The sequence below is a fragment of the Coregonus clupeaformis genome, chromosome 36 (genome assembly GCF_020615455.1).
Source record: "Coregonus clupeaformis isolate EN_2021a chromosome 36, ASM2061545v1, whole genome shotgun sequence".
NCBI classification, from domain to species: Eukaryota; Metazoa; Chordata; class Actinopteri; order Salmoniformes; family Salmonidae; genus Coregonus; species Coregonus clupeaformis.
In genome coordinates, this window is record NC_059227.1 from 33,947,716 (window position 1) to 33,974,401 (window position 26,686).

The 26,686-nt window shown below is 44.5% G+C and overlaps 1 protein-coding gene across 1 annotated transcript in view; it reads left to right on the forward strand.

Annotated features, from left to right (window-relative positions):
• Positions 1-26,686, forward strand: part of ppp2r5a (protein phosphatase 2, regulatory subunit B', alpha isoform) — an 83,652-nt gene that overhangs the window by 28,044 nt on the left and 28,922 nt on the right. The window contains exon 2 of the mRNA XM_041865825.1: positions 15,771-15,967. Within this exon, the coding sequence (XP_041721759.1) occupies positions 15,771-15,967 (197 nt within the window). The remainder of the gene's footprint in view (positions 1-15,770; positions 15,968-26,686) is intronic.

Genomic DNA, 26,686 nt, shown 5'->3' on the forward strand with positions numbered 1-26,686 from the left:
ATTTTTACTAGGATTAAATGTCATGAATTGTGAAAAACGGAGTTTAAATGTATTTGGCTAAGGTGTATGTAAACTTCTGACATCAACTGTATACACACACACACAGTGTAAAAAACATTAACACCTGCTCTTTCCATGACATAGACTGACCAGGTGAAAGCTATGATATCTTTATTGATTTCACTTGTTAAATCCACTTCAATCAGTGTAGATGAAGCAGAGGAGACAGGTTAAAGAAGGGTTTTTAAGCCTTGAGAAAATTGTGTATGCGTGCCATTCAGAGGGTGAATGGGAAAGACAAAATATTTAAGTACCTTTTTGAACGGGGTATGGTAGTAGGTAGGGCTGTTACGGTTACCGTATTACCGCCACACCGGCGGTCACGATGGCAGTCAAATTCCATGTGACCGTTTAGTCACCGTAATTAGGCTTCTCCAAGCTCTGATACTGCTGATGGTCATTAGTAGCCTACCAAACTTGCTAACTGACTGGTACTCAGCACTCTATTGTCCCTCTAATCACTCTGACATCAATGCAAATGTAATCGAAACTGTAATCAAACACTTAATGAGAGCCCATGAGCTCATGGTTACGCAACAATTCTATAGGCTATGCAATTGAGTGAGAAAACAGAGTGATGGCCTCTATTAAAAATAGGAGGATCCCATCAGCTTTCTATAGGCTAGGCCTACTATATTTATTTCTCAACCTTCCTAATATTAAGCACATTGCTTCTCTTTTAAACAGGAGTATAGCCTACCTGGCTGGCATGAAAATGAACCAGGGGAAAAGCGCCTCCATTTGCTATTTAACTGCATTACATGTATTTTTTCCCTCTGCCCCTGTTTTGAGACAGGTGCATGATAATGGTCCATTCTAAATCAAAACAAATTTCACACATATTATTTAGTATATGTAAAGACGAGATTAAATCAAGAATAGTGTGATGGGTGACAATATTAGCCCATCACTTGTGAATTATGTATTATCACTTGTGAATGATGCCCAGCTCAAGGCAATCAGCGCATGCTTTTTTTGCGACTTTTTCAAATCATAGTCACACACCTCATGTAGCCTAGCCCATAGGGCTATTTGTTTTGATAAGGTTTGTATCACAACTAAAGTAGCCAAATAACTTCTTAAAATGAAGCACATTCATTCGCTTTACAACGGGTGTAGAGCAGGCATACATACGCAGTGCGTGAGTTTCAAGTTTGGGGGAGATGATTTCCCCCATAAAAATGCACCTTTATAATAAAAGCATTACATGCATAATCGCATTTATGATCACTTTTGAGAATGATTTCCTACTAATGGAACATTCGCGCCTACTGCCGTGCGCATTTCTGCGCTTGTAATGTGAAGAAATAGGATAAAAGCTGATCAACATTTTAAGCCAAACGTTCTCATCTATTGCGTCAGGCTCATTACTTAAAACTGTTTTTTTGATTCTAGTGGTTGGATTAATTTGGGATCTATCGCATCCCACAACTGTCCAGGGCTATGTTTGGAATTTTTATTTCTCGCACAGAATAGAATCAGTCAACTTTTGGCTAGTGCTTTTGCTGTTCGTTAGGCCTACTCATCTTGTTGGCTGACAAAGTAAATGTGGACAGTTCTTCCAATACCTACCTCGGACTTGGATAAGGACACGCGCAGTTATCCTCCCCAATGTCTGGGTCTTTCTCACAGGCTAAAAGTGTAGACAATCAAGTGAGTGATAGGTGCTTCGGCACGCAGCGGGGAGAAGGGAATTATAATTATTATATTCAGCCCAAGGGCACAACGGCCACTGGCCGCAAAATACATGGATTTCTTTTTAGGGGGATTATGGCCACACAAAGGGGATGCAGCCGGAAAATTGGAGGCATGATGAAGTGCTTGTCAAATTGTGAATGAGAGACTGATTAATTGTGTACAGCCTGCGCAAAAAAACAAAGCAGAGCTTTCAAATCATAATGAATTGCATCATGCAGCCTTAGAATGTATAAAAAATCTAAACATATAGCCCAACATTTGTATCACAACTAAATTTACGTAAATAACTCTAAATTAAACATATAGGAGTACCTGTTTCTTTGTTAATTGCTCAACACAGATAGCTACATCTGCGCACTCCCTCATCATTTGGAGAAAATACCCTTTCTATTTTATTCAGCTATGTTCAATTGTATTCTTCATACTATAAAATAATGCCACGGAATTCTAAGCAAATCTTGTCTGCTAAATGAACTAGTGTAGCCCACAGCCATATGGCATAGCCAGCTTAGGGCCTAAGATAAGGAGCTATTCTGTTCTTCTGAAATAGACTACATTTTCTTCATATCATGTATCTTTAGACCTGTCTAAATAAATAATGGTTGTATTGTGATGGTATATGCTATATAACATGGATTTATTAGACTTTTTTAAATGTAGCTGTTCCAAAGGTCTGCATCAGTGGCTTGTAGGCTATGCGTGAAGCCAGGAGATGCTAAATGTGATTGTTAATTAACGGTCAGTTACCGTGAGACCGACAGTTATTTGCTTGACAATCACCGGCTGACAAAATTCCATGACCGCCACAGCCCTAGTAGTAGGTGCCAGGCTCACCGGTTTGTGTCAAGAACGGCAACGCTGCTGGGTTTCTTCCATTCTCAACAGTTTCCCGTGTGTATCAAGAATGGTCCACCACCCAAAGGACATCCAGCCAACTTGACACAACTATGGGAATCATTGGAGTCAACATGGGCCAGCATCCCTGTGGAACGCTTTCGATACCATGTAGAGTCCATGCCCCGACGAATTGAGGCTGTTCTCAGGGCAAAAGGGGGTGTGCAACTCAAAATAAGGAAGGTGTTTTTAATGTTTTGTAACAGAGTACGTGAGCGGAGCTGGAGCGGAACGAGGAGTGGAGCGTGCCCAATTTGACTGGAGCGTGGAGCGAGATTCCCAAACGCTGGAGCGTCGGCCTTTTCGCCCGTTCCACTTTCTCTCCAATAGCGCTCCAGTAGCGCTCACTTCATGAGCTCAGGGCATGCCGGCCCAGAATGCATTTGTAGTCTACTTGTGTGCTGCTATAGCCCCTTGCTTTAGCTACTGTCATGGAGTTCGCTAAATATTTTCATAAAGAAACTGATAAAACACACAGGTGCTAAATCATGGCGACTTACAAAGATGTGGAGCAAGAGGGGAAGTGTGGTGATGTAATGTCCACAACTAAAGAATCACGTATCCCGAAAGCATGATGGTGTACTTATTACTATGTGCACATGCTAAAAGAAAGGAACGAGGTGGGTAGATAACTAAGTGTGTCATTGTAGCAAAGTATTTGTAAACTAAAAATCAGATCTCTTAAACGTTTCATTCATTTTTGTTCTATTAGCTATACAATAGGCCATAATTGATTTTGGCCCAATGGTCCTGTCATATTTCCATTTTGATTGGGTTATTTTGCCTAAAAACCTTTAGGCCTACCTATAGAAAAATAAAAACACAACTCTGCATCTCTGCCCAGCCTGGTGTAACAGTGTTGCTTCCGTCCCTCTCCTCGCCCCTACCTGGGCTTGAACCAGGGACCCTCTGCACACATCGACAACAGTCACCCTCGAAGCACCGTTACCCGTCGCTCCACAAAAGCCGCGGCCCTTGCAGAGCAAGGGAAACAACTACTTCAAGGTCTCAGAGCGAGTGACGTCACCGATTGAAACGCTACTAGTGCGCACCGCTAACTAGCTAGCCATTTCACACCGGTTACACTGGCAAGAGTGGCCAAAAGGGTGTTTAGCTTCCCAAGTGGCTCTGCAAGTGTGGAGAGGATATTCTCCGCTGCTGGCCTGCTCTCCAGGCACCATCGCACCACAGAGTGACCAAACTCGTGTTTCTAAAAATGAATTCTTAAAAATGAATTCAAAGGCACTAATAAGTCATTTTTCATTTAATTTGTATTTAATTCTAAGTCACAGCCTATATGCGCAATTTATAGACTATAATGATTTAATACAACGAAATGTTTTAAACACTGAGTGCGTTATGTCCGTACCAGCCTATTGTGTCGTACTCACATATGCTTCACAATTTCTTTGTAGGCCTTGAAATAATTCAAATAATAAATAATATAGCCTAAATAATACATTTCCGTTCCTTCTTAGGCTCCCTGTCTGGCTCCTGACCTATTTAGAGTATTTATAGGCTGTTTAATACGACATGTAGCCTATTTGAAATTATGTGTGCTTCTTACATTCACCTTTTCATGTTTATTCAAATTATTTTCATTCAAATCATATGGTTTGGTTTCAATACTTCAAAACCAAATGGTAGGTCTAGGTAGTCACAAAAATAGATGGGTGTTGGTTAAATTGTGATTTTAATGAATGGAGGGAATTTGGAGCGGCAGTTTTTTTTTCTGTGAGCGCGGAGCGGTTTTTAGCGTAGTGGTTGGAAAGGACATGGAGCACCAGTACGCTACATGAGCGATGAGCGGAATTTCCAACCGCTGAACTACTCTCACATACTCTGTTTTGTGCATATATATTTTTTACAGTGACCGCGGTCATTTGGCTGGCCAATTAGTCATCCAAAATTCCATGACCGTCACACCCCTACCATACCATACCATTATTTATTTTCTATGACACAGTAGGCCTAGTTATGATGATAACTAGAGTATTGTAACTACTGTATATGGTCAAAAAGAACTCCTGGCTCCAGTTAGGACAAATCAAAGGGAGAAAATAATGGAGAAAAAAAATGTTTTACTTGGTAGTCTCTCCGTTGGCCATGTCAAGGTAGGACGGTGCGACTAGAGGAAGTAAGACAACACGCCTAGAGATACACAAGGAGTAGGGAAATCTTCCACTCTCCTTCTCGAAGTGCACCTAAATCACACAATGCCAGAGGTGTTCAGGGGTGCTGTGGTTTGAATCCGACTGCTTGCCTTACCCCAGCATATTAGCCAGGGAATGCACTCCTTCACCTAACCCTTACAGATCTAAATCAGATGCTGTTTACAAGGTAAGGATGGAAACCACCAGGCAACAGCACTTACCTCACACACCCCATAAAGGCTGGAACCCAGAGCTCCCCTGCCCTAAGCAAATAATTCCAGTCTCACAGGCCCTACACTACAGCTTGCCGTAGACTCTTACTGTTGCTCACAGAGGAGGAATGTAAGCTGTGTGTTTGAGCGAGCAGCAGCACCGGATAAGGATCCATGCTATGCAGGAAAAGAGAGCGGGCGAAGAAATGTCTGTTACGTAAGACTCGCTAACCCAGAACACAATCACGCCTGATGCATTATGGTACAATCCACTCAGCCTTTGCCTGCCTGTGCCAGTTTGGCTTCAGACAGAGGACTTTCTGGAGTATAGAACCCAATTCAGTCAAAAGCACGGCATTATGGGTTATTGGAGGACTGCTCTTTCTACTATGATGTGACGAGACCTGAAGCCGTTCAGCAAGGCACGACAAACTGAAATGCATCAAGTGTGTAATAGCTCTAAAGCCAGGTGTGCCTACCCTTTCCTGAGCTTCTCTCGTAGCTTGATATTACCAGATTCCCCATTTCCAGAGTCCATGTAGTTAGAATTTAGCATGCATTTGGCTAACTTTAGTCTCCAAGGCTTTTGATCCAAATCAAATCAAATATTATTTGTCACATGCACCGAATACAACAGGCGTAGACTTTACCGTGAAATGTTTACTTACGAGCCTTTTCCCAACAATACGGAGTTAAAAAGTAAGAAATGTAGCAAATAGAACATAGTAATGCAATAAATAACAATACCCAACTGGAACAGATAGTCTGCTAATGATGCTTTCCACTGCACTTTGTCTGCACCGCAACAGCCAAACGACCGGACCCTGTTGGGGTTCTGATGCGTCACATCCCTGTCAGTCCCTCCACGCCACAGGAACATTTTCACTAGGTTCGACGCCGCGGAGGGAATTCCTGTGGAACGTTCTGGTGCTGCCACCTGTGCCACCGCAGCTCTTCAATGTCTGTTTGGGTTACGTAATTCAGACATGTCACTTCTCAATGAAAGACTGCCCCCCCCCCCACCCCCCCCTCATTGCTTGTACCAGCTCTATCCCTCCATCAGTGGACGGAATGTGTGTCTTCAAGTTTTCATGTTAGTTTGTTTAGGAGTGTGTGTGTGTACAGTATGTAAATTTGGTTTGTTTGTGTGTGTTCATGTACACACAAATATACACACAGCACACACGTTACTCAACGCTATACACGTCAGTTACTACAGCGACTGAAATGACTGCAACACTTAACAAAGTGCTGCAGTTAGTTTCAGAATGGGTGGCAAGGAAAAATTTATGCACTCACTAACTGTAAGTCGCGTCTGCTAAATGACTAAAATGTAAATGTAAAGTATGTCCATAATAAAGCGCTATTCTGCATTCTTAACAGCACTATCAACAATGCAGGTCCTACAGGCCCTAGTTTTGTCGCACCTGGACTACTGTTCAGTCGTGTGATCAGGTGCCACAAAGAGGGACTTAGGAAAAGTGCAATTGGCTCAGAACAGGGCAGCACGGCTGGCCCTTAGATGTACACAGAAAGCTAACATTAATAATATGCATGTCAATCTCTCCTGGCTCAAAGTGGAGGAGAGATTGACTTCATCACTACTTGTATTTGTGAGAGGTATTGACATGTTGAATGCACCGAGCTGTCTGTTTGAACTACTGGCACACAGCTCAGACACCCATGTATACCCCACAAGACATGCCACCAGAGGTCTCTTCACAGTCCCCAAGTCCAGAACAGACTATGGGAGGTGCACAGTACTACATAGAGCCATGACTATATGGAACTCTATTCCACATCAAGTAACTCATGCCAGCAGAGAGAAAAATACACCTTATGGAACAGCGGAGACTGTGAAGCAACACAAACATAGGCACAGACACATTCATACAAACACACGATAACATACGCACCATACACACACGTACACATGGATTTTGTGTTATAGATATGTGGTAGTAGAGTAAGGGCCTGAGGGCACACACTTAATATGTTGTGAAATCTGTTGTGAATGTATAGTAATTGTTTTACAATTGTTTAACTGCCTTAATTTTGCAGGAAGAGTAGCTGCTGCCTTGGCAGCAGCTAATGGGGATCTATAATAAATACAAATACAAACTGCATTCAGCAACACTGTACTATAAAAGGTATTGGTGAATAGGCAGTGTGAGGGTTTCAGTTAGTCACGTGCCAACGGTGTGTGCCGTTTGTGAAACTCTTTGCCACGTTTGCTGTGTACAGTACGACAGAGCTTTGTAACGTATATGAGAATCCATCTAGGCCTTGACAGTAAGGCCACGCTAATTAAGGAACATGAAGACAACACATGCTGGAAGTGGCCTGGGTTTATAGAGAAGGATGCTTTTAGACCCTAATGCAGGGTTCCCCAACTGGCATTCCACGGGCCGAATTTAGTCCGTGGGTGGTCCCATTTGGCCCTGCAAGTTTTCTGAACAAAAAAAAAGGAGAAAAAAAAGATTGTTGTTGTTGGACATAAGACTGTAAAAACACCAGGAAATCAGCTCCAAGTGATTTTAATTAAAGAAATCCGTTCCAAAGTATTCCCACGCATAATAGAGAGAAACGTGATCGTATACAAATGTAAGCAAGGTTTGAAATGATGTTTTAGTCAAACATGTTTTTTTAAATTTATTTAACCTTTAACTGTAAGAACAAATTCTTATTTACAATGACGGCCTACGAAGAGGCAAAAGGCCTCCTGCGGGGACGGGGGCTGAAATATTTTTTTTAAATGTTGGACAAAACACACATCACGACAAGAGACAACACTACATAAAGAGAGACCTAAGACAACACAACATGACAGCAACACATGACAACAACATGGTAGCAACACAACATGACAACAACATGCCAGCAGCACAACATGGTAGCAGCACAAACATGGTACAAACATTATTGGGCACAGACAACAGCACAAAGGGAAGAAGGTAGAGACAACAATGCATCACGCGAAGCAGCCTCAAGTGTCAGTAAGAGTGTCCATGATTGAGTCTTTGAATGTAGAGATGGAGATAGAACTGTCCAGTTTGAGTGTTTTTTTTGCAGCTCGCTCCAGTCGCTAGCTGCAGCGAACTGAAAAGAGGAGCGACCCAGGGATGTGTGTGCTTTGGGGACCTTTAACAGAATGTGACTGGCAGAACGGGTGTTGTATGTGGAGGATGAGGGCTGCAGTAGGTATCTCAGATAGGGGGGAGTGAGGCCTAAGAGGGTTTTATAAATAAGCAGCAACCAATGGGTCTTGTGTCGGGTATACAGAGATGACCCGTTTACAGAGGAATATAGAGTGCAGTGATGTGTCCTATAAGGAGCATTGGTGGCAAATCTGATGGCGGAATGATAAAGAGCATTTAGCCGCTCGAGAGCACCCTTACCTGCCGATCTATAGATTACGTCTCCGTAATCTAGCATGGGTAGGATGGTCATCTGAATCAGGGTTTGTTTGGCAGCTGGGGTGAAAGAGCAGCGATTTACGATAAGAGGAAACCAAGGCTAGATTTAACTTTAGCCTGCAGCTTGGATATGTACTGAGAGAAGGACAGTGTACTGTCTAGCCATACTCCCAAGTACTTGTATGAGGTGACTACCTCAAGCTCTAAACCCTCAGAGGTAGTAATCACACCAGTGGGGAGAGGGGCATTCTTCTTACCGAACCACATGAACTTTGGAGGTGTTCAGAACAAGGTTAAGGGCAGAGAAAGCTTGTTGGACACTAAGGAAGCCTTGCTGTAGAGCGTTTAACACAAATTTTGGGGAAGGGTTGGCTGAGTATAAGACAACTTATACATCTCATCTGCATATAAATGGATCAGAGAGCTTCCTACTGCCTGAGCTATGTTGTTGATGTAAATTGAGAAGAGCGTGGGGCCTAGGATCGAGCCTTGGGGTACTCCCTTGGTGACAGGCAGTGGCTGAGACAGCAGATGTTCTAACTTTATACACTGCACTCTTTGAGAGCAGTAGTTAGCAAACCAAGCCAAAGACCCCTCAGAGACACCAATACTCCTTAGCCGACCCACAGGAATGGAATGGTCTACCATATCAAAAGCTTTAGCCAAGTCAATAAAAATAGCTTAGAATCAAGGGCAATGGTGACATCATTTAGGACTTTTAAGGTTGCAGTGACACATCCATAACCTAAGCAGAAACCAGATTGCATACCAGCAAGAATACTATAGACATCAAGAAAGCCAGTCAGTTGTTTTTCCCAACACTTTTGATAAACAGGGTAAGATAGAAATTGGCCTATAACAGTTAGGATCAGCTTGATCTCCCCCTTTTAAATAAAGGATGCACCGTGGCTGCCTTCCAAGCAATGGAAACCTCCCCAGATAGGAGAGACAGGCTCAGCGATGATAGGGGCTGCAACCTTAAAGAAGAAATGATCTAAACCATCTAACCCAGATGTTTTTTGGGGGTCAAGTTTAAGGAGCTCCTTTAGCACCTCAGACTGTGACCGCCTGCAGGGAGAAACCGTGTAGCGGGGCATGGGGAAAAAGATGGAGGAGCATCGGGGCTAGTCGCATTAGAAGGGCGGGAGATGAGGAAATGTTGGGCATGGCTGAGTCAAATAGGAATCCTGACTTAATGAAGTGGTGATTAAAGAGCTCAGCCATGTGCTCCTTGTCAGTAACAACCACATCATCAACATTAAGGGACATGGGCAGCTGTGAGGAGGAGGGTTTATTCTCCAGGTCTTTCACCGTTTTCCAGAACTTCTTGGGGTTAGACCCACAGAGAGAGAACTGCTCCTTAAAGTAACTAACTTCGGCTTTCCGGATAGCTTGAGTGCACTTATTTCTCATTTGCCTGAATGACAGCCAGTCAGCCTGAGTATTTGTGTGCTGAGCCTTTTGCTAAATGGTGTTCTTGAGGTGGAGTAACTCTGCCAGATCACGGTCGAACCAGGGGCTGAACCTGTTTTTAATTCTCATTTTCTTTATGGGGGCGTGTTTGTTAACAAGACACCTGAAAATATAAAAAAAGAAGGTCCAAGCATGTTCGACAGAGGGGATCAAGCTGATTCTATACCAATTTACAGAGGCCAGGTCATGAAGGAATGCTTGCTTATTACAGTTTTCCAGCAAGCGTCTATGACAAATCAGGACAGGTCGTTTAACTGGGCAGCCTTTACAAACACAGGCTGTCAAACAATGATCACTAAGCTCATTACATAAAACACCAGACTGATACCTATCAGGATTATTTGTGAGGATAACATCAATGAGAGTAGCCTTTTCTGGGTGTTTGGAGTCCTACCTTGTGGGATTGGTAATAATCTGAGAGAGATTTATGGAGTCCCATTGTTTTAGGACTTGGTCAGGTGGTTTAAGCATGTCCCAGTTTAGGTCACCTAGCAGGACAAATTCAGACTTAGTGTAAGGGGCCAGGAGAGAGCTTAGGGCAGGTAGGGTACAGGCCGGTGCTGATGGTGGACGATAACACCCAGCAACAGTCAATAAAGAGCTATTTGAAAGCTTAATGCTTAAAACCAGCAAGTCAAATTGTTTGGGGACAGACTTGGTGGAGACAACAGAGCACTGAAGTTGTTCCATGGTAAAGATTGCCACTCCACCACCTTTGGAAGATCTGTCTTGCCGAAAAAAGTTTATAACCAGAAAGGTTAACATCAGTGTTCAAAACACTTGTTCTTTCTTTCTGTTTGGGCTTCTTGCGTTCAATTTGCAGTCTACAAATTATTTGAAATGTAGTTCTGGCCCCCCGACTATCCGCTCAACAAAAGATCGGCCCTCTTCAATTTTGAAGAACAATAGTGTTAATCTGGAGAATGTTGAGACATAGGCTGTCTTAAATACATAAATAGCCCACCCTTGATGTCTTTCTGTGATTTTAGAGAAAGCTCTGCAATCGTAAGTGTCAAAGTCAACAAGGCAAGACTTTCCCCTGTGGACAGGAGGATTAAGGATTTCATATCTCCCGTGTGAGCATCAGAAATGAAAGGAAATTGCTCTCTAGATCTTGTGCATCACCGCAGCCAGTATAGTTAATGTTTAACGAGCCGTTGGTATAGTGGAGTTGGCAAGGCTTGTCACACTGGTCAATGTTATGGCTACGGCCCTGTGTATTTTGCAATCATGTGACATAGCAAGATTTTATCCTGTATTTTAAGCCTTATCCAGAAATTAGAATTACACCAAAAATGAAAGCAATTGTCTGAGGATGGTGCTTAACAACCTGACATAAAAAGAAAAGGAGACAGTTTGACGAAAAAGCTTTAAAGGTAGATTCAGCGAAATGACGTTGCCACGAGCAGCATCGCAGATATTGAGATGAGCGAGATGCAAGAACTTCGCTCGCACACAGTCACACACAGTATCTGCGCATGTGCATGGGTAGCCAAAGCACCAAAACAGCGAAGAAGTTGAGCCTCGCACTTCAACGCTCTTAGTTGTTGCGGAAATGTACCCACTATGCTGCTTACTTTCTGCATATAAGTCAAAATCCAGGCATGTCACATGACTGCACAAAACACAGGGCCCTAGTTATGTGCCTTTTTAGTTTACAGGCCTCGTGAAAGGTATGACTTCTAAAAAAGCCTTTAAAATGACAACATTTACATTTACATTTGTCATTTAGCAGACGCTCTTATCCAGACAGAACAGTTTTAACAGTAAACACTGCTTGTTTGAGCTAAAACACTCACCTGTTTGATTTGTCATAGAGAGCAGCTATAGGCTTAGACCTAGCTATTCATTTGCTTTGTTAGTGCCTGAGATTGCTTTGTTGACTTTGTTGCCGAACCTGTGCTGGTAAAAGTAAAATGCCAACCCTCTTGTTTCTACAGTGTCCTCCTGAATTATTGGCACCCTAGGTAAATATGAACAAAAAAGGCTGTGGAGAAAAAATGTAGTTTTTGTTTATCAGCTTGATCTTACACTCAACATATCATATGAATCCAACCTTTAATTGAGTTAAAATAAAATAAGAGTATTTTATTCAAAAACATGCGCGTCATAATTATTGGCACCCCTAGAAATTCCTATGAACAAAATCAAATGTATGTATATTTTCCGATTTAAGATTTGTACTTTTTAAAGTTCATCTGAGTCTTTGGGAACTCCATGACTTCCTGTTTCACTGAGGTATAAATATGAGGTGACACACAGGCTAAACTCACTTTGTCATCCATCAACATGGGAAAGGATAGAGAACACACAAATGAAATTAGACAAAAGGTTGTTGACCATCACAAATCAGGCAATGGCTATAAAAAGGTAGCTACATACCAGAAAATATCCATATCCACTATAAGGGCAATAATTAAGAAATGTAAAACAACTGGAGCTTTGATGAACCGGCCTGGAAGAGGACGCAAGTGTATTTTGCCCCCACGCACAGTGAGAAGGATGGTTCAAGTGGCAAAAAAATATCCAAGGATCACAGTTGGAGAATTGCAGAAGTAGGTTACATCTTGGGGTCACCAAGTCTCCAAAACTACAATTAGATGCCATGACCAAGTTATTTGGAAGGGTTGCCAGAAGAAAGCCTCTGCTGTCACCAAACCACAAACGTAAGCGCCTGGAGTTTGCTAAATGTCATTGGAACTTTGATTGGAAACAGGTTCTATGGTCTGATGAGACTAAAATATAGTTTTTTTGTAACAAACACCAGAGGTGGGTTTGGTGTAAAAAGAGCCATGGACATGCAGAAAAGATCCTAATCCCCGCTGTGAATGAAGTATGGTGGTGGATCTGTGATGTTGTGGGGCTGTTTTACTTCCAAAGGCCCTGGGAACCTTGTTAGGATACATGGCATCATGGACTCCCAAGTACCAGGAGATTTTAGGCCAAAACCTGTCTGCCTCTGCCAGGAGGTTAAAACAGGGTCGTCGTTGGATCTTCCAGCAGGACAACGATCCAAAGCATACCCCCAAATCTACACAAGATTTGCAATGGCCCTCCCAGTCCCCTGACCGAAACCCCATTTTTGAAAACCTATGGGGTGAGCTGAATAGGAGAGTCCACAAGCGAGGACCAAGGACTCTGGAGGATCTGGAGTGTTTATGTATGGAGGAATGGTCTCAAATCCCTTCCTATGTGTTCTCCCACCTCATCAAACATTATAGGAGACTCAGAGCTGTTATCTTGGCAGCTTTTTTCACAGCCTTTTTTGTTCATATTTACTTAAGGTGCCAATAATTCAGGAGGGCACTATCTACTAGAGATAGAATTTCACTGCACCTGCGATAACATCTGCAAAACTGTGTACGCGACCAATAAACTTTGATTTGAATTTGAGTGTTCTTTGAACTCACGTGTGATAGGGAATTATAGGTCATAAAATATCCCGGGGTCAGTTGCCACAGTGAAGTGATTTTACTTTGTGCATTTCAGTTTTGATACAAGAACATTTCCACATGTAAGGAAAATGTAATGATACAGTAGGTTAGTGGCCGTCTGAAATAAAGAAAGGAAGAAAGGAAGAAGGAAATAAAGATTATGCCTAATGGGTGGGAAAAGGAAAGACCTTCCAGACAAAAGGCAGTTTCCATTATGACAGGCATATCCTGTTCAGCAGCGTCTGTGCCTCTCTTCCTCTCGCTCTGTTCGAGCCCATCATCCACAACGAAGTTTGAGTGCTCTCTGTCCAAACATACTGCACATTATGTGGTTCAGCCAGCCCGTCACTAACAGAGGCCTCTAAATGAGTTTAGGATGTTGTCAACATGGCACTCTATTAGAGTCCGACCGATATATCGGTTCACCGATATTATAGGCCGATATTGGCCTTTTACCGCTATATCGGTATTGGACGATAATTCAACCCATATTCAATAAATAGTTTGAAAAATGTTTAATCTCATGCTTATCTGAACACTTGTGGCCATTATCATGATGTCATTATTGTCACAATGTATTAAGTCAACATTTGAAGCATAGTTATTGGACAATTGCGCTTTTGGATGGCAATTTCTGAGAATTCACTGTGGAAAAATTACACTTTAATTTCTCTGCTGTAAAACAGTATATCGCAGATATATCGGGATCGGTACATTTTGTCCCCCAAATAATCTGTATCAAATCAAATAAAAAGATTCACTCTAGTCACAATTCATTACTGTACTACAGTATTAAACCACACACACTATTGACATCTCTGAATGTAGAAATAGAACAACCACACATGCTTCCCTGAGAGTCAGAATACTGTATGTGTCCAGCAGAGAGTTGGAGCTTTGGGTAACCCTGATTTTTAGACGGTGTTCGGTCAGGTGGTGGGGGATGGTACTACCAGAGATATTAACGGAGGAGATAGGAATCCCATTGGGCAATGAATGGAGAAACGTATAACGCCCCACCCAGCAGAATGTCGACCAATCACGTTCACATTGCCATGCTGCGTCACACAGTTGCTAAGCTAATCATCACGCAATCCCTTCACAAAGTTGAGTGTCACTATTAGAGAGCTATACAATATTACAGAGAACAAGTTAATTATTTCACCTCAGAAAATATTTCTAATTTAGTACTTTTTGTTCATTAAATGCATGCTAATTTTGGGTTTTTGAGCTAGTGCCCAATTGACTCCCATTCACTCCTTGAAGGAGAGCTCTCCTTGTCCCAGAATCGCCTGGAGTGCGCCGCATGGCCCATTGACGACCCATGGGCAATGTACACAGTGGGCGTTAATATGATTCCAATGGAGTTTCCCATCTCCTCAAAAGCATCTCTGGTACTACTATCATTCACCACTCAACATGCCTTCTGTAGCTGATACACTGGACTGAGATGACGTGGTTTACATGGGTGTCTACATTTGCACAACCTCCCGACATTTAGGTGTTGGGTTTGTGAGTGGCTATAAATCAAACTGGCAGTGTTCTTTCAAGGCTGCTTCCTCTTGGTACTGTATCAGGTAAGAGCCATAACCCTACTGCTAGGCTAGGCTAGCCCAACGCTGTACTGTACTGTTCTGTCATGGCGTTTCTGGGCAGCTGCCATAAGTGCTGTTTATAGCCTGGCTGGGATCAGGTTTGACAGCTCTAATAACCCTGCACACACTCACCGTCTAATCCATAAATGGCTTTATGATAAAAGCTAGAGTGACTGGGCTGGCTCTTGAGTTGTATGTCAAATGCCCATTGATTGGAACAAGACTGACTTTCCTACCTCCAACTACAAAGAGTTTAAATTGTGATATTAAAATCGTATCTATGGGTCCTTGCATGTGTTTAAGGAAAATTATAGTCCTCATGTCTCTGTTTTCACAGGCTGTGTAAGCAGTTGGCCTATTATGATTTGAGGTATATGTTGTATGGAGTGTTTACTTAACTGAAACCTACTAAAATGTTCCATTAGGAACTGTGTTCTGTCACTATGCATGTCAGCCAAGTACCTGTAAACTTGTCATCATTCAGCAAATGTCTGTTTGGCCTTGTACTGAGGATGTGAATTGAGGCCTCTGTATACTGTATATTTCGGCTCTGTTTCAATCAGTATTGACATCAACCATAGCAATTTTCCCATGAATTGTAATGATTTTTAAAAACTTTTCTCATGTCATGACGGGTCTTTTCCTAAGTTACAATCAGTTGGGCTGCCTTGGCAACGGTTGACTGCACAGTTTGTGGGTAATGCTGTTTAGGCTACAAACCAGGCAAGCTTTTGTTGAAATCAATACCATGCAATGGTTGTACAGTCACCCCATTTAAGAGTCTAAATTACAAGGTAGACTAAATTTGTTGTTTCCATGTCATCTCTGGTTCCAGATGCACCTTCCACGGAGCAGCAGGAGCTGTTCACACAGAAGCTACAGCAGTGCTGCATGCTGTTTGACTTCATGGACTCTGTCACCGACCTGAAGAGCAAGGAGATCAAGCGGGCCACGCTCAACGAGCTGGTGGACTACGTTTCCACCAACAGGGGCGTCCTGGTAGAGACAGCCTATCCGGAGATCTCAAATATGGTGAGTGGGTTCCTTAAACTAATAGCCTTTTCACACTACTGAGTAAAACTGAGCTGAGATTAGCTGTACGGTGCTGGCCTATTTATGCATCCTCCCTAGTTGCTGGAAAGGACAATGTTGAAGAAAATATCCAGACCAGCACAGAACGGTTCGTGTTGGTACGATAGTGTGAAAATGGTATACCAGAAAACAATACAGCAGCACACAGTCCTGCTTCTGTTTGTCACGGTGAAACAATTAAGCGCCCTGTCACTGGCATAGGAGTTTGATCAAGCAAGATTGAGAGATTTTATACTCCGGACTCCGACATTGCTTGTCCTAATATTTATATATTTCTTAATTCCATTCTTTTACTTTTTACATTTGTGTGTATTGTTGTGTATTGTTAGATATTACTGCACTGTTGGAGCTAGGAACACAAGCATTTCTCTACACCTGCAATAACCTCTGCTAAATATGTGTATGTGACCAATACATTTTGATTTGAACCTTTATCCTGAATAGAATGCTACTAAAAAGGAGAGAAAGTGGTCATTTAAAACGTGACCTTCAATTTTTATCAGGGCTTGAACGATTGCCATTATTCTTCTAAAGAAAAAGGACTGATTCGCTCATGGTTAGGTTATCAAAACGACTTTCCATATGCACAAAATGCTTATTTCTCTCCAATTTTGTGCACACATTTGTTTACATCCCTGTTAGTGAGCATTTCTCCTTTACCAAAATAATCCATCCACCTGACAGGTGTGGCATATCAAGAAGCTGATTAAAAAGAATGATCATTACACAGGTGCACCTTGTGCTGGGGACAATAAAAGGCCACTCTAAAATGTGCAGTTTTGTCACACAACACAATGCCACAGATGTTCTGAGGGAGCGTGCAATTGGCCTGCTGACTGCAGGAATGTCCACCAGAGCTGTTGCCAGAGAATTGAATGTTCATTCCTCTCCCATAAGCCGCCTCCAATGTTGTTTTAGAGAACCGGCCTCACAACCGCAGACCACGTGTAACCACGCCAGCCCAGGACCTCCACATCCGGCTGCTTCACCTGCGGGATCGTCTGAGACCAGCCACCTGGACAGCTGATGAAATTGTGGGTTTGCTCAACCGAATAATTTCTCCACAAACTGTCAGAAACAGTCTTAGGGAATCTCATCTGCGTGCTTGTCAGCCTCACCAGGGTCTTGACCCGACTGCAGTCGTAACCAGCTTCAGTGGACAAATGCTCACCTTCGATAGCGACTGGCATGCTGGAGAAGTGTGCTCTTCACGGATTAATCCCAGTTTCAATTGTACCGGGCAGATGGCGTTGTGTGGGCGAGCAGTTTGCTGATGTCAATGTTGTGAACAGAGAGCCCCATGGTGGCAGAGGGCAGGCATAAGCTAAGGACAACGAGCACAATTTCATTTTATCTATGGCAATTTGAATGCACGGAGATACTGTGACGAGATCCTGAGGCCCATTGTTGTGCCATTCATCAGCCGCCATCACCTCATGTTTCAGCATGATAATGCAGGGCCCCATGTCGCAAGGATCTGTACACAATTCCTGGAAGATGGAAATGTTCCAGTTCATCCATGGCCTACATACTCACCAGACATGTGACCCATGTTTGGGATGCTCTGGATCGACGCGTACGACAGTGTGTTCCAGTTCCCGCCAATATCCAGCAACTTCGCACATCCATTGAAGAGGAGTGGGACAACGTTTCACAGGCCACAATCAACAGCCTGATCAACTCTATGCGACAGAGATGTGTCGCGCTGCATGAGGCAAATGGTCACAACAGATACTGACTGGTTTTCTGATCCCCGCCCCTACCCTTTTTTTTAAGGTATCTGTGACCAGCAGATGCATATCTGTATTCCCAGTCATGTGAAAACCATAGATTAAGGCCTTATATGAACTGTAATTCAGTAAAATCTTTGAAATTGTTGCATGTTGCGTTTGTATTTTTGTTCAGTGTAGATCTTGAATAGGAGCAGCTGTCATTCTTCAAGATGTGAAATGAAAGGGCTTTAGGATATAACCTTGTTGCGCGCCGTGCACAGTCGCTATTCTCTGAGCGACCTGGGAGAGACGCAGCGCTCCCAAAGCCCTCACACACATTCAGCTCCAGTCAGACCCAAAGATTACCCAGACCTCTTAATCACCTCGCTCATCCTTTTGCCCTTGTCTCAACCCTCACCGCTAGCCATGTTGCCAGACCAGACGGAGAAGGACGACCCAAACGCCCCCAATCAGAATTAAGGAAGCAACTGGCTGTCTCTTCTCCATGCCACCTTGAACTACAGTCTCGGGGCCTAAGCAGTATATTTATTGCGTTTATTCATTGATCTTGATATATCAATCAAATGTATTTATGAAGCCCTTTTTACATCAGCAGATGTCACAAAGTGCTATGCAGAAACCCAGCCTAAAACCCCAAACAGTAAGCAATGCAGATGTAGAAGCACAGTGGCTAGGAAAAACTCCCTAGAAAGGCAGGAACCTAGGAAGAAACCTAGAGAGGAACCAGGCTCTGAGATGGAGATTCTAAGAGTACATGGCCATTAAGGCCAGATTATTCTTCAAGATGACGAGCAGGGTCAAATAATAATCACAGTGGTTGTAGAGGGTGCAACAGGTCGGTACCTCAAGAGTAAATGTCAGTTGGCATTTCATAGTCAAGCATTCAGAGGTCGAGACAGCAGGTGCGGTAGAGAGAGAAAGTCGAAAACAGCAGGTCCGGGACAAGTTAGCACGTCCGGTGAACAGGTCAGGGTTCCATAGCCGCAGGCAGAACAGTTGAAACTGGTACAGCAGCACGACCAGGTGGACTGGGGACAGCCAGGAGTCATCAGGCCAGGTAGTCCTGAGGCATATATCACATTTTAAGGGCGTGTCGGACTGAGTAATTGTTTGTCCAGATGTATTTTTATGGGATTGCTATCTAGGAAGATCAGCCCTGCATTCCCTGACATTTAGCGTGTACCATTGCTCCAGGCAGCCACATTATACATTAGCATGTCTACTTATTCTCAGTTTACAGAGAAAAGGTTCTGCACTCGTTATTCACAGGCTAGAATTAGATGGTTGATATACTTGAAAATTATTAGTATTAGATAATGACATTGTGAGAGGTTTATAGATGTGTGAATATTATCTCCCAATTCCAGAGTAGTGTGGGATAGCAAATGTAGCCCAGTTAGTTAAATCAACAACAATTGTTGGATAACTAGATATTTATGTAGTTGGTGTTTTATATTAACTATGATACACTAAGTGTACAAAACATTAGGAACACTCTTTCCATGACAGACTGACCAGGTGAAAGCTATGATCCCTTATTGATTTAACTTGTTAAATCCACTTCAATTAGTGTAGCTGAAGGGGAGGAGGCAGGTTAAATAATGATTTTTAAGCCTTGAGACAATTGAGACATGGATTGTTTATGTGTGCCATTCAGAGAGTGAATGGGCAAGACAAAAGTTTGAAGTGCCTTTGAACGGGGTATGGTAGTAGATGCCAGGCGCACCGGTTTGAGTGTGTCAAGAACTTTTAACGCTGCTGGGTTTTTCACGTTCAACAGTTTCCCATATGTATCAAGAATGGTCCACCACCCAAAGGACATCCAGCCCACTTGACACAACTATGAGAAGCGTTGGAGTCAACATTGGCCAGCATCCCTTTGGAACGCTTTCGACACCTAGTAGAGTGCATGCCCCGACGAATTGAGGCTGTTCTGAGGGTAATCTCAAAATTAGGAAGGTGTTCCTAATGTTTTGGACACTGTGTACATGGGTTCTAACTTGAACAATTCTTTGTTTGTTTACAATTGTACAATTTATGCTACCCGCATATAAAAACCACAAAGACTGCCGGAAAGCCTCAAACGCTGTCTCCAGTTTTAGCTTGTCATCTAGCTGGCTAGGTTTAGGATATTTACCAGCCCATACCAGTGATAAACGTAGCTATGTTATCGAGATACTCACTCAAACTAAATCTAGCTCACTTATTTTGCTAGCTAGAAAGAAATAGCCACAAATTCATTCAGAAACGGAGGAAGAGGATAGCTAGCTATATCAAGCTAACATTAGCAGCTACCTTTTTAACACAAAGCAACTGACAACATTGATCCTAAAATCCAAAAATTAACTTTTCCAATGAGAAAAATCCACAATCCACCCCTCCAAAGAAAGCATGGCTCTGGGGCTTCTCCAAAATTCCACCAGATCCGTGATCGGCTCCATGGCCGAAGCGTTGCATTTCAGTTTAGCCCGCACTCGGCAGGCTGTATAGAAAACTCCCCTGGAGCCACAGAAAGGCCAAATTACCGCAATGCGCAGCCCCCACAATCACCTTGAAAACTTGCCCTATACAGTAACGGTGAACTCCTTCGCGGCCAATACTACTCTTTCCCATAGGCTTGTACTATCTGTAGTATGACAGCATCAGCAGTTAGCTACCAACAGCTGGCAGACATGTTTACATTTGGTTAGTTTTATCAGTGTTATTTAGATGGAAGACATGCGCTAAATCCGTTATAGCTAGCTAATGTTAGCATAGAGGTACCAAGCTAGCACCTTCACTTACCCGATTGAGTTCCATGCTCTCTGAAGCCCATGATAATGCTCGGTCTCTGCTGGTGCTGCTGGCTGTTTGACATGCTTTAGAAGCCACATTGATGGTAGGGACAGCATCCACTTTGAGAAGGAAGTTCTTGCTGAAGCCCTTCTTCCATTGTTGATAGCCATGGAAGTTCTCATGGATAAAATGTGTCCCGCAGTAAATTTTGAATTCGCCTGCCTCATTCTCATATTCCACTTTTTACAAAGTTTTGTCATTCATTGTGTGATGCTGGCCGCGGGTGTTGTGGGATTTTTTCCGAAGTTAGAGCTGATTTGGAGAAAACCTCTAAACCCAACTTTTAGCACAACTTTATATTATAACAATTGATTTAAGAGTTTTGGGTAATTTGCTAATGTTTTCTTTGTGTTCTAAGTTACTATTATATGTATTTCTGGCATTGAGAAATAAGTGCTACACTCCCTTTAACCGCCCTGGTAGAGCTTTCACATGTAGTTTTATTATTTCACTGACAGGCGCAGACATGCGTATGACCCAACCAGAGTTGGCCAAATGTAGCGTTCAGTTGGTTGCGTAAGTTGCGCTTAACCCACCTCTTTCCCAGGTAATGTGTCTGTAAGGGGAAACATCCTGTTAAACTGTGGAGTGTGGTTGAGTAGCACTGTCTCTTCCTGTAGTAGGTAGGCACTCTGGAACACTAAGAAGCCTGGCCCGCCTCCTACAGCCTCACAGTGACTCACACAGCGTTTACAGTGCCACGGATACGGACTCACTCGGCGGCGCTGCCAAGGGAACCGCTGATTACACACTGGGATAGGTTATCATCAGCACATCCTTAGCTGTCGGGACAAAGGGGATTGCAGGTTAATTGTGTGGCATAGGTAATCATATAGGCATCCTTCCTTGGAGGGGCCTATAGATTTTGATGTGGCAAATGGATAATCATACACATCCAGGGACCGCTGCTTGATTATACTGAGGGATAGGTTGTTGACTTGTCTGTCTTGAGTGTTGATGGCTCTCTACCTGTAGAGTATAGAGTAGCCTCACAATTGGGCATGTTGGGAGGAGCAGGGCCTCTGAATAGGGTTAGTCAGAAAAGTTCCTCTTACCAACAGCACCCCATCTATCAGTGCTATTTATCTGGAGGCCGAGGGCTGCTCTGAGCGAAAGGTGGAGGGACGGTGGACAGATAGGCAAGGGTGTCCTCGGGATTCTCCATTCTCTGCGTCCCAAGATAATGAAGTGGTGGGTGTTTTAAGTGCAGTCCATTATGCCCGAGCCACAGCAACCGCTTTGATCATTGAGGCAATGGAGAGTACAAACAGGTAGCTCATAAATGTAACCATGGCTCTCGCTGAAAAAAGCCTCGGCCCCTGGGTGCTGATGGATGAAGGGTTTAGCCTCTGTAGTTGCCCACTCTGTTTGACACACGAGCGATGTGATATGAAAGACAATCTTTACAGCTGCACCGCTGTCTCAGTTTCAAGGTGAATCATTTGTGATTGACTTCATATTGTGTAGGCCTATGATTTTGCCGCCTTCATGTGTCAGCGATGAGGACGGGAGGACAGAGGGCTCAGCGATGAGGACGGGAGGACAGAGGGCTCAGCGATGAGGACGGGAGGACAGAGGGCTCAGCGATGAGGATGGGAGGGCAGAGGGCTCAGCGGTGAGGACAGAGGGCTCAGCGGTGAGGATGGGAGGGCAGAGGGCTCAGCTGTGAGGATGGGAGGGCAGAGGGCTCAGCGGTGAGGACAGAGGGCTCAGCGGTGAGGACAGAGGGCTCAGCGGTGAGGACAGAGGGCTCAGCGGTGAGGACAGAGGGCTCAGCGGTGAGGACAGAGGGCTCAGCGATGAGGACAGAGGGCTCAGCGATGAGGACAGAGGGCTCAGCGATGAGGACAGAGGGCTCAGCGATGAGGACAGAGGGCTCAGCGATGAGGACAGAGGGCTCAGCGATGAGGACAGAGGGCTCAGCGATGAGGACAGAGGGCTCAGCGATGAGGACAGAGGGCTCAGCGATGAGGACAGAGGGCTCAGCGATGAGGACAGAGGGCTCAGCGATGAGGATGGGAGGGCAGAGGGCTCAGCGATGAGGATGGGAGGGCTCAGCGATGTGGACAGAGGGCTCAGCGATGTGGACAGAGGGCTCAGCGATGTGGACAGAGGGCTCAGCGATGTGGACAGAGGGCTCAGCGATGTGGACAGAGGGCTCAGCGATGAGGATGGGAGGGCAGAGGGCTCAACGATGAGGACAGAGGGCTCAGCGACGAGGATGGGAGGACAGAGGGCTCAGCGATGAGGATAGAGGGCTCAGCGATGAGGATAGAGGGCTCAGCGATGAGGACAGAGGGCTCAGCGATGAGGATAGAGGGCTCAGCGATGAGGATAGAGGGTTCAGCGATGAGGACAGAGGGCTCAGCGGTGAGGATGGGAGGGCAGAGGGCTCAACGATGAGTACAGAGGGCTCAGCGATGAGGATGGGAGGGCAGAGGGCTCAGCGATGAGGACAGAGGGCTCAGCGATGAGGATGGGAGGGCAGAGGGCTCAACGATGAGGACAGAGGGCTCAGCGATGAGGATGGGAGGGGCAGAGGGCTCAACGATGAGGATGGGAGGGCTCAGCGATGAGGATGGGAGGGCTCAGCAATGAGGATGGGAGGACAGAGGGCTCAGCGATGAGGACAGAGGGCTCAGCGATGAGGATAGAGGGCTCAGCGATGAGGACAGAGGGCTCAGCGGTGAGGATGGGAGGGCAGAGGGCTCAACGATGAGGACAGAGGGCTCAGCAATGAGGATGGGAGGGCAGAGGGCTCAACGATGAGGACAGAGGGCTCAGCGATGAGGATGGGAGGGCAGAGGGCTCAACGATGAGGACAGAGGGCTCAGCAATGAGGATGGGAGGGCAGAGGGCTCAACGATGAGGACAGAGGGCTCAGCAATGAGGATGGGAGGGCAGAGGGCTCAACGATGAGGACAGAGGGCTCAGCGATGAGGATGGGAGGGCAGAGGGCTCAGCGATGAGGACAGAGGGCTCAGCGATGAGGACAGAGGGCTAAGCGATGAGGACAGAGGGCTCAGCGATGAGGACAGAGGGCTCAGCGATGAGGACAGGAGGACAGAGGGCTCAGCGATGAGGACAGGAGGACAGAGGGCTCAGTGATGAGGATGGGAGGACACAGGGCTCAGCGATGAGGATGGGATGACAGAGGGCTTACGCAGAGATGCTTTGAGCTCTGATTTACGTTCAATTCCATGAGCATTTATGGTATAATAGGTCCATTAAACTACATATAACTGGATTATTCATCTCGTTCCACACCTTCTCTATCCTTTTCTTGCCCCCTTTCACTCTTTTGTACAGTACCCTTTACTTTATTTCACTCTCTTGTATACACATCACACACAGTACAGATGAATCATAGCCTGGTCCCCCGCAGATACCACTGAGTGAGTGGGGCGTTGCTGTGTCACACTCACACACACTGTCCCTCAATGACCCCACACAGAGCTTGAAGCCTTCTGGTGCCATTAGTGCATTTCACTTACAGTTATCGACCCCAACCCTAGATAGAGACCCCCACTTTTCTCTCTCTCTCTTTTCATTTCTCTCTCTACCACACTCTCCTGTTCTGCCTCCTCCATTTCTTTCCCTGTGTTCCCCATCTCCCACTGTGCTTTTGACAGTTGGTGAATCGAATGGACATGTTTGATATGTGTGCCGTGAAATAATAATAATGTCCATGCAGGGGTAATCAAAGTACATTCATGGTATGACACCCTATTTTGAGACTAACACAATCATTCATGAATTTAAAAATATGCAGGTATTTATCCTGGAAATTGAAAAGGGGCTGATGTTACAGTGAATAAATGATTATACAGCTACATTGCAACAATACAGCAAGAATGACTTAATGCTGCTACAGCAGCACAGCAAGAATTAGCTAATATTGCTACAGAACAGAGCTAATATTGCTAGTAGATGTCTGCCTGCCTGCCTGCCTGCCTGCCTGCCTGCCTGCCTGCGTGTGTGTGTGTGTGTGTGTGTTGCAGTGGTTATCATCAGCCCCTGGCAGTTGTCTTGAGGTATTTGGTGTCAGGGCAGGATGAGTATCACACTGTTGCTTTATGTCCCGCCTGGCAGCCCTCTCTGGAATGTGGCCCATGTGACTCCACCAGCAGCCAATCAGCTGCCTATACCAGGCTAGAGCAATATGCCTCTGAGTGAGCCCAGGAAAAACACTCCCATTTATTTCACTGTCTTGTTTAGGATCAGCTGGCCATGTTCAGCACAGGGTGGTAAAGAGAACGCACTCAAAGCAGTGATATGAAGCTGTGTTAGCTAGTCGCATCTAAGACATGAAATCACTTCATATACAGATTGCATCAGTTAAGGGAAAACCATGTAGTCCAGAAACAGAGTTTAACAATTTGTCCTAGTATTACTAGCCTTGGACCTGTGTCCCCCACTCTCCACTTTACAAACAGAAGCAGAATTTGATTGTTCAATACAAGGTTATTGTCCAATGTTGATCAGAAATGTGTATTTTCCGCTGTTTTAGCTTTGTCTTTCTGTCTGTGTTAGTTTGCTCAGTTTGGCGTTGGGTCTCCCTAATTAAGGGTGTCATTTAAGGTCCAGTCCTCCTTGAACACCTGAGAGAGGTGAATGGAGCGTCGTAGCTGCAGATAAAAGGCTTTGTCACCGGCTGTGATGGGTTGTCTGGCGTCTTATCCCGTATCCATGGCAGAGCGGCCCCACACCTAATGAGATCTGGCCAGATTAAACCCTGAGTGGAACTACTCAGGGACCCAGAGAGGTGAGTCTTTGAGGTAGAGTAGGTTCCTTGAGATGGACAGGAAATTCAAAACCATTCTGAATACCACTTAAAGGCCTGTCTTTAAGAAGACTCTCTTAGGCACAGCGTCATTAGTTTGAGCAGCTTTAATTCTGAATGAGACATGAACGTGGGTCAAGGACAGGTGAAGCACATGCTTAACATAGTTATTCTCAAAGTAGCTAACCAGTTCAAAAGTAATTCCAGTACACACTTCCAACAATTTCCCATCTACTCCCCAATGCTATTGTTCAACACACTGTGTGAGAGTGGGAGGGATGTGTGACAGGCTGCTTATTTGAACACCAGTGGGACTCTGTCTCTAGTCTGAATCATTAGTCTCCCCCCTTCCCATTCCCCTCTTCCCAATGTCTCTTTTTCTCTTCTTTTCCTGATGGTCTCTGTCTATTTCCCTGAATATAAATATGTTTCCAACACGCACACAAGCACCCTATTTCTCGCTAACATCCACCCACCTCCTCCACCAAGGCAGTGAGATGCAGCACAGTGTCCAACAGCACCCCGTTGCTTTAGAAACCTTGGCCAGTGAAAGGAAGACTAAAGCGTTTTTTACACCAAGGAGATCGAAAGAGACCCAAGCTGTTAGTTAGCTCCTGCTAATCACATATGGCGCCATCTTTGTAGTATGGTGTACCGTGCACTCTGGGAGCCTGTCGCAGAAGTGGGGCTCTGCCTGTCATGAAAATGAAATGGTATTACAGAGCTTATGTGTTTAGCGTTGCACGTTGTTCAATGGCAGCTGCCAGTGCCATCCAAATAAGGATATTTCATTCAATGTATGGTTCAGTGTGCTCAGTATGTTCAATGTTAACAAGCGCTATCCTGCCACATTGCCGAAGGCTAATTTTATAGTCAATTAAACTCTAGGGAAATGGTATAGTAAGTAGCAGCAAGCGCTTCTTCAGCATCTCAAAAGTTGCATTACTGTCAGCTGAAGAATGTGTTTTACTCCTCCTTTACCCCATTAGAGCTGTGTGGCTTGTCAGACTGACAATAGGTAATTGGGTGTTGTCATTCTGACACATACATACTGTGCAGAATGGTAGAACTCTTGCCAGCCTCTCCGTCGTCGTGTGTGTCACTCTCCAATTCCTCTTCTGCTAAAAATAAACCGGCGCTGCAGTGATGATGGTGGTGGCAATGACCTGCCTCCAAACCTAGTCTCCAGCACAGAATTGTAATAGGGAGATGTGGCTGATGCAGAATCCTTAATGGATTTATCTTTGCCTCCCTCCGTTTTGATTCTGTTATTCTCTATATCTACCCATCGCCACGGTAGATGTAATG